Raw genomic sequence first — 18,346 nt, 5'->3', positions numbered from 1 at the left:
CCAAATAAAACCAACTTAAAAACAATTCTAACTCTGCCATCTTGTACTTATCCATATTTTTGCAGCCCAGATGTACATCATATATTTGAGGTACAGGCTGTAACAAAGATGCAACATTTGATGTACTGAAGAGCGTACTGCTTTACATGACTGAAATGGTATCCACAGAAATGCCCTCCCTTGCATATATCCTGTATGTACAGCCATGAAATGAGTTTTGATTGGAAATGTCTCAAATCACCTAAGATTTTTATGATGTAAATTGGTCTCCGATTTAAGCAAGATAAAAGAACACATCATTGTTCCACATCAAAAAAATTTTTATAATGAATCACTCTGTTTATTTAATTTAATAGGATTGAGAAAGTATGAAAGAGAACAGGCCAATATAAATTCTCCCATCTTTCTGTTTTTCAATGCTGAATTACAACATTGTGAGGTTAAAATCTCCAGGGCTAGCTTTTTCAATATGGATTAGTTAATTGTTATCAGAGTTTCACTGGGGCAATGTGCCTTTAATTGGAAGTTTCCTCTTGCTTTTACCCTATAATTGTTCACTATGACAGCAGAAGTTGCTAAAAACAGTCTTTTATTGCTAATTAACTAATCTGCCCCTTTCTGTTACTGCAGAAGATTTTTTCCTTATTAATTCCTTCCATGTTTTTTATAAGAACAGCTCTGTTTTATCAGGCTAAAGTCCATTGTAGTCAACATTTTTCTTTCTTACAATGAGCAACTAGATGGCTCTGAGATGCTTCTGAGCAGGAGATGGAAACATAACCTTTTACCACCACTGTTCCCCCTACAAACGGTATTTGACACTATACTGCTCCCAAACTAGTATTGATAATATTGAGTGTGAAAAAATAATAGCCCTTCATAGACCTGTGTTCCATTAAGTTATCCAATTCCTCTTTTTAAAGCCAACAATGAAATATTACCATTTACTGAAATAAAGGAGCAAAGAAAAGAGGAAAATAATATAGGAAACTGGCTAATTAGTGGGCAAGAAAGAAACATACATTAGTAATAATAACATCTTGCTGAATAAAAAACAGTAACAAAAGCTAAGAGAAAGAAGCTACTAATTAATTTTGCAAGGGGGCTTTGCAAAACAATCAGAGTAAATATATCCAGGTTCATATTAACTATAGCATGGAACTATTGCATGAAATTGCTACTTTAAACCCTGATCCTGGAAACTGAAAAAGCAGTACCTCACCAGAATGGATGTTTTACTATGGAAACACCCATCTTGGAAAAAGAGGGATGGGATGGGAAATAGATGAGAAGAATGCATATTTAAAGCACATCTCCTCAAATGTTATCATATGGTGAAGAAACCACTTTAGTTTGCATTATTGAAATCTAGATAGAGAAACTGGAAGAAACGTAGCTATCCTGCTTCTGTCCACAAAAATTCTGATGTATTGACAATGCAGGGCTAAAAAGAACACAATTGTCAAGGTGAATATGTGTACTGTCTACAATCTTGGTCTCCCTCACCAGGATTCCAGTTTGGCTGAATATCAAACTGAGGAAAAGAAAAGTTTTTATTCTTAGACTTAATAGTCTCCAGAACTTCTTCAGTCATTGCATAACATATTATATATAATAATGGTGCTAAATAAGTGTCTACACATAATCAAATAAATCATCTTTGGTAAATTGACAAAATACCAATAGCATTTAAACTTGTATACTGCTTCATAGTGCTTTACAGCTCTCTCTAAGCAGTTTACAGAGTCAGCATATTGCCCCCAACAATCTGGGTCCTCATTTTACCAATCTCAGAAGGATAGAAGGCTGAGTCAACCTTGAGCTGCTGAGGATCGAACTCCTGACTGTGGGCAGAGTTGGTCTGCAATACTGCCTTCTAACCAGTGTGCCATCAAGGCACAACAACCAAACCAAAATTTATGACTTGTAAACCAAACTGAACAGGTTCACATACTGAGTCCAAAGAAAGAAAACACAACACAATTTAGTATGCTGTGTGATACTGCCCTTGTGGTAGATATATGTATTCTGATCGTGTTAAATGTGATATGCACATCTTTTCAGCACCAATGCCATATGTAGAGATAAAATGCAATATAAATAGAAGAACATGGGGAATAGTGAGAAGACCAGCAAGTTAGAAGATCAAAGCAAACTGGGATACAGTATTAACATATCAACAAAAGCCAATGGTAGTAGTGCTAAATCAGAGGCCATTGTTTAGAGGTTTAAAGGTTTACAGGGTCTCTTAATCTGCTGGATATTGGTTGTCTGGTTATGGTTTAAATAAAATGCTCAGATAAAAGTTATGCAGCTTGAAAATGCAAACCATGTCTATTCTGTATTTGATTATACACACATACTTAGATATAGTATACACTACTTCTCTTTCAGATACCAGTTGAAACATATGCAGTTTATTTTTTGAAACATTTTAAGACGGTAAAACATCTTCACTGAAATAAAAGAATCATGATAAGAATAACAGAAAGCATAGTTAAGAAGTCTAGAAGTCACAGAAAGGTATGGATTTACCTCCATCAGTAGAATATCCTTAGAACTCTGTGCTTGGACCTTAGGATGTTGAACCTTCACAGCAACTGTCCTCCCATCTTGTAGCACAGCCTTGTGGACTTGCGCCAATGATGCTGCCCCCAATGGAACATCTTCAAAACTGGCAAACAATTCATTGATCTGTAAGGAGAAAAAATATCTCTGATTTGCTGATGCTTAGCTTGGCCAGTATCTTAGCCCTTGAACTTCTGCAGTAACCAAGAATAAAATACAGCAATATAGCATACTATTGTAATATTTAGAAAAAACTGTCACTGAGAAAACTGAAGAATTCATGCAAAAAAACCCTCCAAACCATGTAGTTTCTCCATACACAGAACCATAATTAAGAAACCTGGCTGTTTAATTAAATAATGTTTACATTCAACTTGCTCAACAGTAACTAAAATAGCTATACACGGAAGCGTTTTTAGTATGACATACACATTCTAGCACTGGTGAGCTGCACAGCAAGTAATATTACAAGCACTTAAACCTTATTTAGTCCATGAAAATAAGATTTAACCCGTTAAATTAATTTTACTTTTCTCTGTTGCTCTTTTACTCAGGAAGGTCCACCTTGAGATCAGTCACTTCAGTCATGGAGAATTGAAGTCCTTTCTCACTGTTTTTAGAACATTATCATTTCAGATACCAGATGAACCTTGGCTAGTAAAGATAATCTCTTCCATTAAGCAACAACCAACCAGGTTTACCACAAAATAGTCCTTAATCAGTGGGCTGAAATTTATATTAATAACACTCCGTTTTCTTTATAATCACATTTTGTGCTGCTAGCATTACTGTTAACACAAATGTCACTTGTTTTTTGCTAGTTAAAATAATGTGCAAAGCTCTAACAATTATTTTTATTGTTTATTGTTATTGGCCACACCCACCCGGTCACCTGACCACCAAGCCACGCCCACCAATTAAGCCATACCCACATAACCAGTAGGGAATTTTTTTAGATTTCACCCCTGATATAAACCAATATTTTAGAATATAATTTGCTAAATAAGTATTAATGGACATAGCAGTTTAACTGGTGGGGCTCATAACTACACTGAGCCAGAACTAAGCAGATCATATGATGGCTTAGTACACTTTATGAGACCAGAATATGCATTATCTGGAAGATGGCTAAACTCACACATTGTGCTAAATTACCGTGTTGCTAACTTTGAGTAAGTGTACTGTGTGATCCTAACCAATTATGGTTTATTTAATAATTAAACCAAGCATGATTTAGTTTGATGATTCACCTGACCCTAATTAAGCATAACAGATTCAACCACTGCATATAGTTATAGCTCTGTGTTAACTGAAATCCATTCAATGAACAATGGAACAGATAGTGAAAAGCTAGACAGATGGAAATCCAAATATTTGCAGTCCAGACTTGCCAAATCTGAGTTGCAAATATTTGGACGACCATGAAATGAAAGCAAATCTAAACTCTTTCCTGTCATCTAGCAATTGTCTAGATTTTTTGCTGTTCAGTTAGGGGACTCCTAAAAAGAGGATTAACCAGACAAGTGCATGTGGGAATTGGACTAATCAGAGAACATGGAGAGAAAATGCAAGAATTTTCCATTGAAGGTTCAACCTTACAATTGGGATTGGCTTCAAAGCTATCTTGAATCCTCTGAGGTTTGGCCAAGCTTGTTTAAAAATCTGGTAGCAGATTTGAAAGAAAGAAGGCTGTTTTCTTTTCCCCTACTTATCTCATATGCACACATACATACATGCATATACATAGTCACATTTAAACTCATATAACAGAGCCAACAGTCAAGGAGCACATTATATATGCAGAAATTAAAAGAAAACAAATTGAGTGCGAGTGCATTTTATAGCCTACTTTTTAACACAGTAATTAAAGAAGGGAACTGTAGCAAGCCAGCAATTAAATATGAATAAAACACTTTTAAACAGCCTACATGCAAAGCATCCAACAGAAACCTTTTGTGCTGATGAAAGGGAGAAAAAGAAGCAACCCAGGCCTACATGCAGCTGCTGACAGCAGCTTTCCCTCCCTCCTCCTCCTCCCGGCAAACACACAAACACACCACTTCTTACCTCGGCCACCCCCTTCTCTATTGCTTCCACAATAAATATTACCAGCAGCTAACTGGCACATTTGCAGCAATTAGATTCCCATGGAGTCTCAGCTGCCTCCAGTAATTCACAGGGAGGGCACCTTTTAATTTTTATTTATTTATTTTAATTTTTCTGCCAGCAAAATCAATTAAATAGAACAACTGCATTTGAAAAGAACTAGTTACATATTTTTTCATAATTACAGTGGATGCATGATTCATCCTTTTGACATCCTTGCTGCAAGAAAAATTGTCTTCCTTTCATATATTTCATAAGATATTAAGATTACATTTTTTGTTCCCCACTGTATTAAACTCAAGTTAATGTTTAGTCACAGGTCAGATGGCTTGGAGAAATTACTATCACTAAAACAACTATACTTGAATAGAGGTTTATATATCATGCAGAAACATAGCTTGGCATGATAGATACTCTAAGCCACAAAGTAGTCTACATTTAGTCTAACATGGCATCATATCCTACCCACCAGGGGTGGGTTCTAGTTACCTTTACTACCGGTTTGCAATGGAAGCATGTATGTGCGCTTCTGCGTATGCACAGAAGCCCCTTGATGATGTTGGGGTGGGTGGATGGAGCCTCCCGCCGGTTTTACTACCGGTTCTATACAACCAAACAGAACCGGGAGCAACCCCAGGGGTGAAATCCTACCGCTTTGGATCAGCTCGGGTGAACCGCTAGGGATCATTGGCATCAGTTTGCCGAACCGGTAGTAATTACCCCTCTTTGGCCCCACCCACGCCCAGCCGGTCACCACTCACCACTCACCTCTTCCGGCCGCTCGATTTTTCTACAGAATTCAATGTTAAATGCAACAGAGAGAATGCTAACTTTTATCCCTCCACTCAGAATGGAGCTGCTGCAGCCTGTCCCTTTAAGATAGTCTCCAGGAGGGAGGGGACTGGGAGAGAGGGAGCAGCTGGAATGGAGACATTTTTGTGAAAGGCAGGAAAATGGGGAAGGGGATTTTTCTGCCGGTCATCCATTCCTCAATCTCAGCACAGACTGAGGGAAGGATGGTAGGCAGAAATATTCCCCTCCCCATTTTCCTGTCATTTGTGACAAGGAGTGGCTGGGAGGGGAGGGGCCGGTGAGGAGCCCCTCGATGTAAGTGATGTCGAGTTGGCCATGCCCATCCAATCACATGAACTCCCCCACAAGCCACGCCCACAGAACCAGTAGGAGAGATTTTTTAATTTCACCCCTGAGCAACTCACCACTACTACCCACATAGTTAATGTACACAGTATGGCTACCCACATAGTTAATATACACAAACCTGGTAGAAATATAACTCCTATAGAAATTACAGTATTTAGATCAACTAATACAAAACAAATTATAGCTTGTGAATCTAATCAGTCTCCGAAAATTCCTTAAGGAAACAAATCCTTTTATCTATAGTATGTCAGTCAGTCATAAGAAAGGCCATTAGGAAATGTAGTCTTCAAAATCCAACGCTCATTACTATTTGCTACATGCTAAATGAGATTTATTGCTAAAAGGACTGATTTTGCATCCCTCAAGCTGCATCTTTGAGCTATGTCACATTCCAAAATCCATACTACATCTGCCTACATGTCACTACTAAGCCTTATGAGTTTTGGGTCTAAGACTCCATAGCATCCCCTTATTATAACTGGCCTTTAGCCACGCAACTATTTATCTGCCCCAGCGCAACCTAGGCTATCATATCTGGACTGCAAAAATCTACATGACCACTAGATGATGGGAAAGAAATGCAGTTAAGTCTAAGACTCAGTCTAAGTCTTTGTTGCTACTTATGGCCATGCAGAATAGTGCAGCCCAAATATAGAGCCCTTATTGTACTGCCAGATTGATTTTAAGCTGTTGAGATATGTGGAAACATTTACCTCATTGAATATTGAAATTCAATCTGCACAGCCAGATAATTTACATTATAACGTTTTTCACTGCTGGGGTTGATTTTTAATCATGCAAATAATATATGTAAAGGCAGAAATAATGTTTATAATAATCATGATGAGAGTGGTAACACATATTGGGCTGAAATTTGAATCAGTAAAACTCTTTGCTTTAGACATGCATATATTTTGAGGATGAGAACAGACAGTATGCTTTACCTAAAAATGATGCAGCTCCAATACCTGTCATCTCTAGTTAAAAAGATCAGGTAGCAGGTGACAGGAAGGAAACTTGGCCAGAAACCAAGCAAAGCCACTGCCACTGGCAATAGATGGGTCATGAGGCAATTGCTCTAGAAGGGAAGCTACCTTTGTCTCATAGCAAAAATAACAGTCTTGTGACATATTAAAGTCATAATACAGCAGAACATTTTAAACCAGGAGTCTCCAACCTTGGCAACTTTAAGCCTGGAGGACTTCAACTCCCAGAATTCCCTGGCCTTGCTGGGGATTCTGGGAGTTGAAATCCTCCAGGCTTAAAGTTGCCAAGGTTGGAGATCCTTGGTTAAACTGTATTCCACAAAAGCCTATAAAGTGTGGGGGGAAGGTTTACTCAAATACAAGAATGGTATTTACAGTGGGAAGGGCATGACTTGGCAGCTGGCCTTCAGGCGCCCCTTCCCCAGATGTTTGTGCTCCTGATGACCAACAGTTTTTGAGAGGTGACAGAGAGGTGGCAGAGTAAAAATGAAGGACACAATTTTTTACCTAATAAAATGTTTCCCCCTCTCTGCCTCTTGATCCAGAGGTTTTTTTTTTAGAAATTTAAGGTCCATATCCTGACAAAGTTTGAAACCTCCAGTATATAGCATAGGTTTTCATGTATGTGATGTCTGGTCGATAAAACATGATACTATTAATCAATTTGTTGGGGCCAGAAGATTCTTTGCCTTGTCTGACTTGGAGAAAGGAAGCTAGCTATATGTTGTTACACCATTATTCAGAAAGCTTCTGAAAAATCCTGTTGAAACAAATCACCACCTTATTGTATCCTGCCCCAACTATTTTTAACTATATTTAAAATTAAATAAGAAGCTGAATCATTGAAACACAAACCCCATAGCTTTGAAACACAAACCCCATAGCTTTTACTAGACCTAGAAGTCTAAGAGCAATCAAATGTTTAACTCAAAAAAAAGAGCTACTTTATAGTTGGAAAGCAAGTACAATTCTTTTTTTCTTACATCAATTTATGCATTCTCTGTTCAGAAATCAAGTGTTGAATTGCTCTAGGAGTTATAAAGACAGCAGAAGATGAAAGATTAGATTCATCATAACAGATAGTGGATTATGAAGAATAATTCATCAAATGTCAGAACAAACAGTTCACAATTTATAGAAACCAGGTCTATGAAATCTGATTGGACTTCTTCTTGACTAATGAATACCAAACTTAATTGATGAGACTTTAGCTTGGTTGTCAAAGTCCATATTTATTAAGTATTTCTCATAATAACTTCTGTGCAATATAGTGCCTTTTACTCTAATCTAAGGCCCAATATCAAATTTCTCTTCCCCAATGGAGATGGAGCATGCCCTTATAATGATTGCCAATTATATATTTGGCCCAGTGGATACTTTGCTGTAGTCAGGGGTGGGTTCTACTTACTTTTACTACCGGTTTACAATGGGACCGGCCATGTGCAGGCTTCTGTGCATGAGCAGAAGCTTTCTGATGACATCCGGGTCGGTAGGCGGAGCCTCCCACCAGTTTTACTACCGGTTCTTGAGAACCAGTCCAAACTGGGGGCAACCCACCACTGGCTGTAGTTATTGCAGAGCCTAAGACAGACAGCAAAAGCAATGGGATGGAAAGGGAAGATAATTGTCCCCATTAACTAATGCATTGGTCTCTTCATAGGATTTTTATACATATCTAGTTAAATTATGTATGAAAATATGATTAGATCACTTCAGCAATCTCTTTATCTGTCTGAGCACCAGTTGAAGGAAGAAGACCTGCACTGCCAACCCTATCCACAAAGCTATGGAATTTGTTTGGACCATTTAAGAATAATTTTGACGAATTGGCACAGCTTTTGGAAAGGGCCCTCTTGGTGCAGTGGGTAAATGTAATATTGCAGGCTAACTTTGCCCATAGCTCAATCCTGACCTGCTCAAGATTGACTTAGCCTTCTATTCTTCAGAAGTCAATAAAGTGAGGGCCCAGATTGTTAATATGCTGATATTTGTAAACTGCTCAGACAGTGCTGTAAACACTATGGGGCAGTATATAAGTGCCATTGCTATTGTAATTGCTATCAGAGGGGGGAGATACTGTTTCCTTTGAGGAAAAATTGAAGGAACTGAAAATATTTAAGTCTGAGACTCAATTAAGCTTGAATGAATGAACCAAGAATGCTAATACTATAGGTGTTTAATTAAGCTGTTGAGGTGTTTCAATTCTCCCAATTTTCAATTATACCACTGGGATTGTTTTGACAAATGTGAAGTTTCTAAGCAATTAACATTATTAGAAAAAAGCTTCTGAAACTTCATTTAATTTTAAAAATTAATTGCAATTTCATTTACAATGAAAGTTGTATTATAATGGTCATTTTTTCAGTAATTTGGAATAAATTTTTAACAAATTAATATACTGAACTGAACTGAACATCCCAGAAAATGATTGGCAAGGTTCAGTCTTTGTATGCCAATAACTGTCAGGTCCAAGCCAAGAGACAATGAGATCCAATCAGTAACAGTACAGAGTTGGAAGGGACCTTGAAGGTCATCTAGTCTAAACCCCTGCTCACGCAGGAGACCTGTACTAGGGATTCAAACTGCTGAACTGCCAACATTTCTGATCGACAAGCTCAGTGTCTTGAATCTAATCTTTTTTTTTTTTTTAGCTTACATCTAATAGACAGAATCTTGCCCAACTAAAGCTAGAACTTTCAAAGCTACTAGAAATATTTAGATATATCCTGAGAGATTCTAGGGCCATGATGGCGAACCTATGGCACGCGTGCCACAGGTGGCAAGTGGAGCCATTTCTGCGGGCACACAAGCCGTCGCCCTAGGTCAGCTCCACTGCGCATGTGCGCACACCTCCCACCGGCCAGCTGATTTTCAGATCTCAGCCGTGCATGCGGAAGATGAATGCACCTGCACATGCCACCCCTCCCCACCCAGGAGTCTCCACGCAGCCCTTTTGGATGCCAGGTAAGTACAGGGCTCGCGTGGAAGCTCTGGGAGGGTGAAAAATGGGCCTACTGGAAGTCTGGAAACAGGCTGTTTCAGGCCTCTGGAGGGCTGAGGAAGGCCGTTTTTGCCCGCCCGGAGGCTCCAGGAAAGCCTCTGGAGCCTTTGGAGGGCAAAAAACAGGCCCCCCAGAAGTACTGGAAGTCTGGAAACAGGCTGTTTCCAGGCTTCAGGGAGGCTTCAGGGAGCCCTGCTAGGCCAAAAACAGGGTGTGATGGGTTCGCGTGCGCATGTGGGCAGGGAAGCGCGGGGCGGTTGCATCCACATGCGCAGGGGGGAGGGGTATGTGGGGGGCATTGCATTATGGGTGTGGGCACGCACGTGTGCTATCATGCCTGCATGCACACTTTTGGCACCCAAGGAAAAAAAGGTTAGCCATCACTGTTCTAGGGCATGGTTATGCTGAACCTCCCCCCGCCCGTCCTATTCAGCTCGAAACTGCACAGTCAATTGATCCGGGTCTCTTTCTGGGAAAACTTTTAAGTGACTAAATGCTTCCCTTTTATTGCAGCAGGTGCACTTTCCATCACAGAAATGCAGCATGTCAGAAGGAATTCTGCCTCCTGTTTGGGGCCTGTTTTATGTTGGTACTATTTGGTTTAATATTCATGTGCAGTGCCAGCTGAAGTATATGCAATAATGATGATGGTACCACAGTTCACTGATGTTAAGATTTGCATTTTTAGAATGAATTGGGATTCCCCTAAACTTTGGCACCCTAGGTCAGTGCCTACTCAGCCTTAGCCTAAAGCTGGCTGTTTATAATACTGGAACTTTGGAAAGAAATAAATTAACATCAAAGATATATATTTGGGATTTAAGGCTAAAAGATTTGGAATTTCATTCTGAAACTTTGGAATGTATCCAAGAACTCTGTATTTATCATCCACAGGGAGTAACTAAGAAGATTATTTTACTCCAGTGGAAACATTCTATCATATCTAAATTAAAATTCTGGATGGAAGGCATGCTTATCCTACCTACCATGAATTGACTTTCTTCCCACACTGGAGGAAAATTGATCAATATAATTTTGTACAGTCAAGCTTTATTTTGAGTACTATTATACATTTAATTATTCTAATATTCTAATATATAGCAGCTATGTTTTCTTTTTTCTCTACTTTTTAATTATTTCTGATTTATTATGTTTTGCTTTTTATATTATCGCTTTCTCTACTTTTTAATTATTCTGATTTATTCTGTTTTGCTTTTTATATTATCGTTTTCTCTTTACTGATTGATCCAAAAGCCATACAATTTCCCAAAAAAGATACAAATGTGGACTTCTCAAAGTTTGGAAAGTAAGAACAACCCAGGATTTCAAGTAACTTTTTTTCTCATAATGTTGCAAAGCTTTTAACAGGAATTTTAGAAGTAAAGAAAGAAATAGTAAATAACAGACAACTTTCGTTGATTTGTAAAACAATTTTAAGGAGAAGAAAAATAGAATTGTTTGAGATTTCTGGCGTTTTGCAAGTGATTCGTGAAAAAGAAAGCTTGAGAATTGCTGGTATAAACAACAGTGGATACAACCTGATTTTAACAGTCAGGAGTCATATACAGGCTATCCTTATTTTCATGATGAGTGGCAACAGAATAAATTATTCAATAAACTAGACAAATCTTCTACATTTGGGTAATTTAAAAAAATAACGTTACTTGGAAAACCATTTCTTTCTTTTAAAATGTTATCCTCCACTCAACCGAGCTATTAGTATGAGTGTAGTGAACAGTACAATAATGGTCATTAGCCTAATTCTACTTAAAAAAGAAAAAGAAATAAATCTATACAGAGATACTTTATTATGCCCTAATTTATTCTTGCTTATCATCCACATTCAGACAAATACACAGAACATATTTAATTAAAGTCAGAAGTTTAATGAAAGTAGAACTAGCAATAAACCTGGATTGATCAAGTATTCTAATATATAAATTTCACCAGAATAAAAAAGCCGTAACAAAAGTGGGTGGCCAGAGACTATAGCAAAAGAAGCAACAGTAAAGAAGACTAATGAGACTACAGTGGGCAAAATAACAATGCCAAACATTTTGGCCACCTCACATACATGTACGATTTAGATTTTCTATTTCTAATTTCTGGATTTGGGGAAATATTTTTAGAGTTTTCATTTTTTTTAATGCATTTAAGCCTAATTCAGGATTTATGCAGCAGTTTGTGTGTATATTTTTGCCTCAACATTTTAGGAAATTTCACCACTGCAATTGTCAAAAGTCACTGGGGATTGAAAAATGGAGATTGTCACATGTTTTCCCATGCTTGATTATGATCTGCATGTGAAAATTCAGCCTGATCCTGGATAAGTAGTCCCCTTCCCGAGTTCAGAACTCAGTTTCAATATTCTGATTTGTTTTTCTCTGTCCTCTACTAGTTTATATCTATTTTTTTCTTCTTGCCCTTCCCATGCTACTAACATAAATTACGTTTTGTCAGGTTGTTCACACTTAAGTGAATGTTCTTCTTAAAATAAAAACAATTAATTATGTTTCAGTATGTTATTTCTTCATACAGCATATAATTAACCTGTGAAATTAATTAGACTGGTGATGACTACTAACTTGTATGACTTGCAAGGGAATTGGATAAACTCATGAAAGGTAAATCTTTTTTTGAGAGTCAGTGTTATTTTGGGGTTAGGAACATTACATCTCTAGATATCAGTTGCAAAGAAAGAGGAGAAAATTCTTGCTTGCTTTCACATACTCTAGAGACATCTGGTTGATAAATAATGGGGGGGTAACCAAACATGCTTTCTAAAAGTTATGGTGAACAGAAAAATAATAAGCAATTTATACACATTTTATAAAGCTATAATATTGATTTGTTCTTTCTTCCCTGTTTTTCTATAAAACATATCATCAAGTCAGCCTAAAACAATAGAATTACCAACAATATCATGGTTTTAAGAAGGACAAAGATTTGTAAAACTTTAAGCAAAATAATATGCCAGAGAAATTAAAACATATGCAATTGCCTATCTGTGACTGAACAAAAATTGAACCAAAAGCATTCTATATTTTATACTTCCAAATTCTGGATATTAAAACTGCAGAGGCCTTCTATTCAGTAGCTATCCACTATATTTATTATTTAAACAATTTTTATTTGTTTAAATAATAATACTGTAAATATAAAAAAACACATTCAGATTCAATTATAATGAAATAATAATGATATCTTTTATGATATTTATTTTTTTAATAAAGTTTTACTTTAAAATATAAATAAATAATTATTCCAAGTCAAATAGCTGATAGATGTGTCACATTTGCCTATATTAATTAATCCCGCTTAACTATGTAACATTAGAGTATATAAACTGTGTGTTTATTAAACCTATTCCTTTAAAGTTGCATTCAGGACTATTGTTGGAAGCTTGAGAGTTGGGGTATGTGAGGCAGGAATTGGTCCACTGCTAAAATAAAAATGCCCTGTCCCTGGTGGGAAGGGGGCGGGGGCAGGAGTGAAATCTAAAAAATTTTACTACCTGTTCTGTGGGCGTGGCTTGGTGTGTGTGGTGTGGCTTGGTGGGCGTGGCAAGAGAAGGATACTGCAAAATCCCTATTCCTTCCCCACTCCTGGGGCCAGCCAGAGGTGGTATTTGCCGGGTCTCTGAACTGCTCAAAATTTCCGCTACTGGTTCTCCAGAACCTGTCAGAACCTGCTGGATTTCACCCCTGGGTGGGGGGGATCTCAGCCTTTCTATAAACAGCACATTTGTTTTCAGTTAACACAATATGCCCTGAATCAGCCCAGAATTCTTTATAATAATGCAAATTTAGTGCAACTTTTCCAGTTTTTCCATTTTAAAGAGACATGAAATTGGTTTTATTTCTCAAACAGAGAAGAGCTGTTCTGTCAGTAATGACTTTTCCTATTAATCGATCAAGGCAGTTGTTTCCTCAACTGTCAGAAAAGCACTAGGCCTTGAAGAATAAATCCACTGAAAAAACTGTTTTTAATTCAAGAATAGAATAGAATAGAATAGAATAGAATAGAATAGAATAGAATAGAATAGAATAGAATAGAATAGAATAGAATAGAATAGATTTTTTTGTTAGCCAAGTGTGAATGGACATACAAGGAATTTGTCTTGGTGCATATGCTCTCAGTGTACATAAAAGAAAAGATACGTTCATCAAGAATCATAAAGTTCAACATTTAATGATAGTCATAGGGTACAAATAAGCAATCAGGAAACAATATCAATATAAATCGTAAGGATACAAACAACAAAGTTACAGTCATACAGTCATAAGTGGAAGGAGATGGGTGATGGGAACGATGAGAAGATTAATAGTAGTGCAGGTTTAGTAAATAGTTTGACAGTGTTGAGGGAATTATTTCTTTAGTAGAGTTGTTTTAAAATTGTTTTAAATGGCTTGAGAGTTATTCAGTGTACCACTTTCCCCACAAATAAAAGTTTATGAATGTTCCAGTAAAAGACAATCTGGGTTTAAGTCCCCATTTGGTCTCAATCTAATCTGTATTACAGAAGACACACTATGGGTATCATTCTCAAGTTTCTGGAGGAAGAGGAGGAGATAATATAACCCTAAATGTAAAAGCTGGACTCCTGCTTCATTTCATTAAACCTCTTTAGGAGCAACAAATCAGCTGCATTTAATCAAACCAGGAATTCCCTTTTATTGTGTGGTTGAGGATATTCAAAGCAACAGCAACAGCAGATGGAGAACTTCAGGCAAGTAATCCCCTGAGCATATTTCTGATTCCTTTACAATCTAAAAGAAAACTTTGGAGGGCTTGTCAGAATGAAGAATGTGTTTTAAATTCATTTAGAGAAGGGAAGATTTTAAATATATTCAGGTATTTTGTGCATCTTCTGTGAGCATTCTGATCAGAAGATTATGTTCTGCCAGTTTATACTTATTCTTGATACCTTGTTCCACATGATCTAGAAAACTCTAGAAAGCCATCAGTGTAGACTCCTTCTATGGACTTTCACTTTGGGAGTGTTGGCCGTACCTGGGTTTTGATTGAAATTCTAAAGCCAATTCTCAAAAATAACAGGCAAAAATGGACAAAGGAAGACAAAGGGCCAAAATGAAACTCCTAACATTAAGCTTAATTACAATGACTCTATAATTTTTCTCAACTGTTATCAAAGTCACAATTCATCAACTAATTCTTTCTAGATCCTCTGTGTGCATACCTTTGGTATGACCAGCTTACTCCAACCAGGTATTTTCCAAATGCACTGAGTTCCAAAGGTGGCAATTTTTTTGTAACCAACAACTACGAAATTTTACATAATCAAGGGCCTTAGTGATCATGATGGGATAATGGATGGGGCAGAACTGGAAGCTTTAGCTAGTTTTTATATTATTAAGTTTTTTTAATATAAAAATAAAATACAAAATCAATTGAAGACTTAGCTTATCCCAAAGGTGCTTTTTCAAGAGGCAACTGGATTCAAAGAAAAACATGTCCAGTTGTCTCTTGAAAGAGCACCTTTGGGACAACTATGACTTGAATGACTGAGAATCTCCAGAGGTTTAGCTGACTTATATCACTGGATTTTCTGATGAAAATCAGAAAAAGTCAAAAAAAGGCATGATTTTGCAATTTACCATTATATTTTTGTGGCACAATGTTTAGGAATCCTGGTAGATGCAAAAAAGGAACTAGGCTACTATCCTAGATAGGCTCATTCTAGATACAGCCCAACACATCTGGCAGGCACTATGTTGGAGAAGGCATTTTTAGGCAATATTGAAACAATATTGAGATTAATAAACAGACTTGGAATAAATTTAGCTTCCTATGTTGTTATATTTTAAATGTATACTCATAACAAATCATCCAACAAATGATAATTATAATTAATGAAATGATAACCCTAAATATATGAAGACATTTTTAATGAATTGAAAATAATTCATCAAAGCATGGAGAAGGGATAAAATGGCATGAAAATCAGCGTTCACTACTTGGGTACAAAAGGCAGAAGGAACTTGAGGTTACATGCTGGCTGTTGGTTTTATACAATATCTACATCGAGCAGATATGGAATGCTTCAGATATCACAAGTTTTTATTGTTTTGATTACTTTTTAAAGTCACTGCCATTCAGTGAAATCAGTTTATTGCACAATATAAGCAGATTGTTCCTGTTTCGCATACTTAAGATTATGCTTGTGTTGCATGGATTTTGGATTTTCAGGCTAGATGCAGTAGTGGTTTTTACTTACCTTTGCTAGCTGTTCGGACCTGTGAGCGCGCACAGCGTCCGTAATGACGTTCGGGCGGGTGGGCGGAGCCTCTTGCCGCCGCTACCGGTTCATCTGAACTGGGGCGAACCGGTAGAAACCCACCACTGGCTAGATGATGAGGGATCCAGGGATGTCAGGTTATCAAGGGGTGTCAAACTGGCGGCCCACAGGCCAAATGCGTGACGCACAGGCCACGCCCATCCCAGCTCTGCAAATTGGGGAAAATGTCACAAAACATCATGTGACGGCAACATGACGTGGAGAGTTTGACACACATGCACTATCCCTCTTCCTCAAATCCATCTGCCTTTGCTTTTTGCATCTCCTTCTTCTTCTTTTTCCTACTTCAGATGCCAGAGGGCTGTTTCAATAATGCAGTTCAGCTGATTTTGCAATCTTAAAGCAGTGTCTGTTGGTATGTTAATCATACTTAAAGCCCAGCCTGTAAAATGGGCTTGCTCGCTAAACTCTATGAATAGGGAAACAAGCACAGCTGGCCTATTCATAATCAACATAAAAATAGATTTAGCACTTAACATATTAAACATTATCATTTCAACTATTAACATAAATCAGTTACAGTTATGGGCCCAGAGCTGCTGCTACTGCTCTGCAGGGATGTAATCTGCAAGGGAAAGGAAATAATCTCATATTTATGGATGTTACAATAGGTTTATAGGATGGTTAGGGGTATAACAGCTTGTGCACATTTTTCTCCCTTACAGAAAGTTATCAGAAGCTATCTTATATCAAATCAGATTGTCTATCTAACTCAATATTGCCTACATTGATTTTCACTCTTCAAGGTCAGACAAGGCTTATCCAGACCTTCTAGTGATGGTAAGGATTGAACCAATGATCTTCTGCATGCAGCCTTTAAGTTTTCTTACTGTATATTGAACATATGCCAAGAACAAAAGCTGGTACCAGAGCCACTGCTAACGCAATAGCTAACGCAATGGCTTCCATCCCTATTAAACAACTAAACATTAAATCAGAACTAGAATTATTCACAGATTCCAAATGGATATATTCAAGTATCACCACTAGGACAGCATTCTGCCTTTAACCATGACTTCCAAAATTTAATATACAAAAGCAACAATAAGGTTATAGACACTTGGTCAAAATCATTTTAGAGATTCTGCGTTCCTATGGATGTGGTAACAGGATGCATAACTAGTGCAGAATAATCTAGTTGTGTTGGCTAAGTATGGATGCACTCCAAATGCTGATCAGGCATAAGTAAGGATGTTTTTGGTTACAACCTTTCCTCTGCTGTAAATTCAGCCAATGACTTTATACAAATCTCTCAATCTCAGTCCCCATTGGTAACAATAATAATCTGATATCTTTCGATGTTATTGTAGGGATTATAAAATAATGTACTTCAAAAGTTATGAAGTTATATAGAAAAGTTAAATATTGTTAATAAAAGCAGGTGTCAAGATGTGGCCAATCTTGTCTGGTCCGCAAATCTATGCAGAGTTGAGTCTTATTTGTGCATGGATGGGAGTATTAGAGCTTGTAGACTAGACTAAAATTGTTTGGGGAAATCCTGTAAAAAACTAGAAGCAAACACTGTAGACTTGGAGAGAAAATAAAATGTTGCCTCTCTATATTTTAGTAGTTATACTATTAAAACTGACACTACTTTACTAGCATTGATGGTGTTACCTAGTTTGGGTAATGAAACGTCTGCAAGAAAACAACCAAACACAGGGAGTACCAAAGACCCCTCATTTCACTCTGAGCTATAAATATTCTCCTATATTACATTCCTTATTCTGATGCCTTCTGGGGATATTTTGGCATCTAAATGTAACATCAAACTGTATTAGGATGTGGGATCTATTTTAATCACATTTCCATCTCACATGGGTCAAAAATAACTATTTTAGTAAAAAAAAAAAGTAGATAAACCACAGTAGATACTGGGGTCTTCAAGAGATATATGTTGATAGCTTCTCTCTAAGCTACTCACCCAGATAACTTCTTATCTGTGCCTTGTAGTTGTGGCCATATCTGAAAGCAAGCCACATAATCAAGGAAAGAAGCAACTTAGAACTAAGGAGAAATTTCCTGACAGTTAGAACAATTAATCAGTGGAGCGACTTGCCTGCAGAAGTTGTGAATGCTCCAACACTGGAAATTTTTAAGAAAATGTTGGATAACCATCTGACTGAGATGGTGTAGGGTTTCCTGCCTGGGCAGGGGGTTGGACTAGAAGGCCTCCAAGGTCCCTTCCAACTCTGATGTTATGTT

At 37.4% G+C, this 18,346-nt stretch overlaps 1 protein-coding gene across 7 annotated transcripts in view; it reads right to left on the bottom strand.

The window, feature by feature from the left end:
• ADCK1 (aarF domain containing kinase 1) overlaps nt 1–18,346 on the bottom strand; it is a 132,828-nt gene that overhangs the window by 31,202 nt on the left and 83,280 nt on the right. For all 7 annotated transcript variants that reach the window (XM_058162453.1, XM_058162455.1, XM_058162454.1 and 4 more), the window contains one exon: nt 2,536–2,694. In XM_058162453.1, coding sequence (XP_058018436.1) covers nt 2,536–2,694 — 159 coding nt within the window. The remainder of the gene's footprint in view (nt 1–2,535; nt 2,695–18,346) is intronic.

Source organism: Ahaetulla prasina, chromosome 1 (assembly GCF_028640845.1).
Source record: "Ahaetulla prasina isolate Xishuangbanna chromosome 1, ASM2864084v1, whole genome shotgun sequence".
Taxonomy (NCBI): domain Eukaryota; kingdom Metazoa; phylum Chordata; class Lepidosauria; order Squamata; family Colubridae; genus Ahaetulla; species Ahaetulla prasina.
The sequence above is the reverse complement of the archived record's forward strand: the minus strand, read 5'-3'. Positions and strand labels throughout refer to the sequence as shown.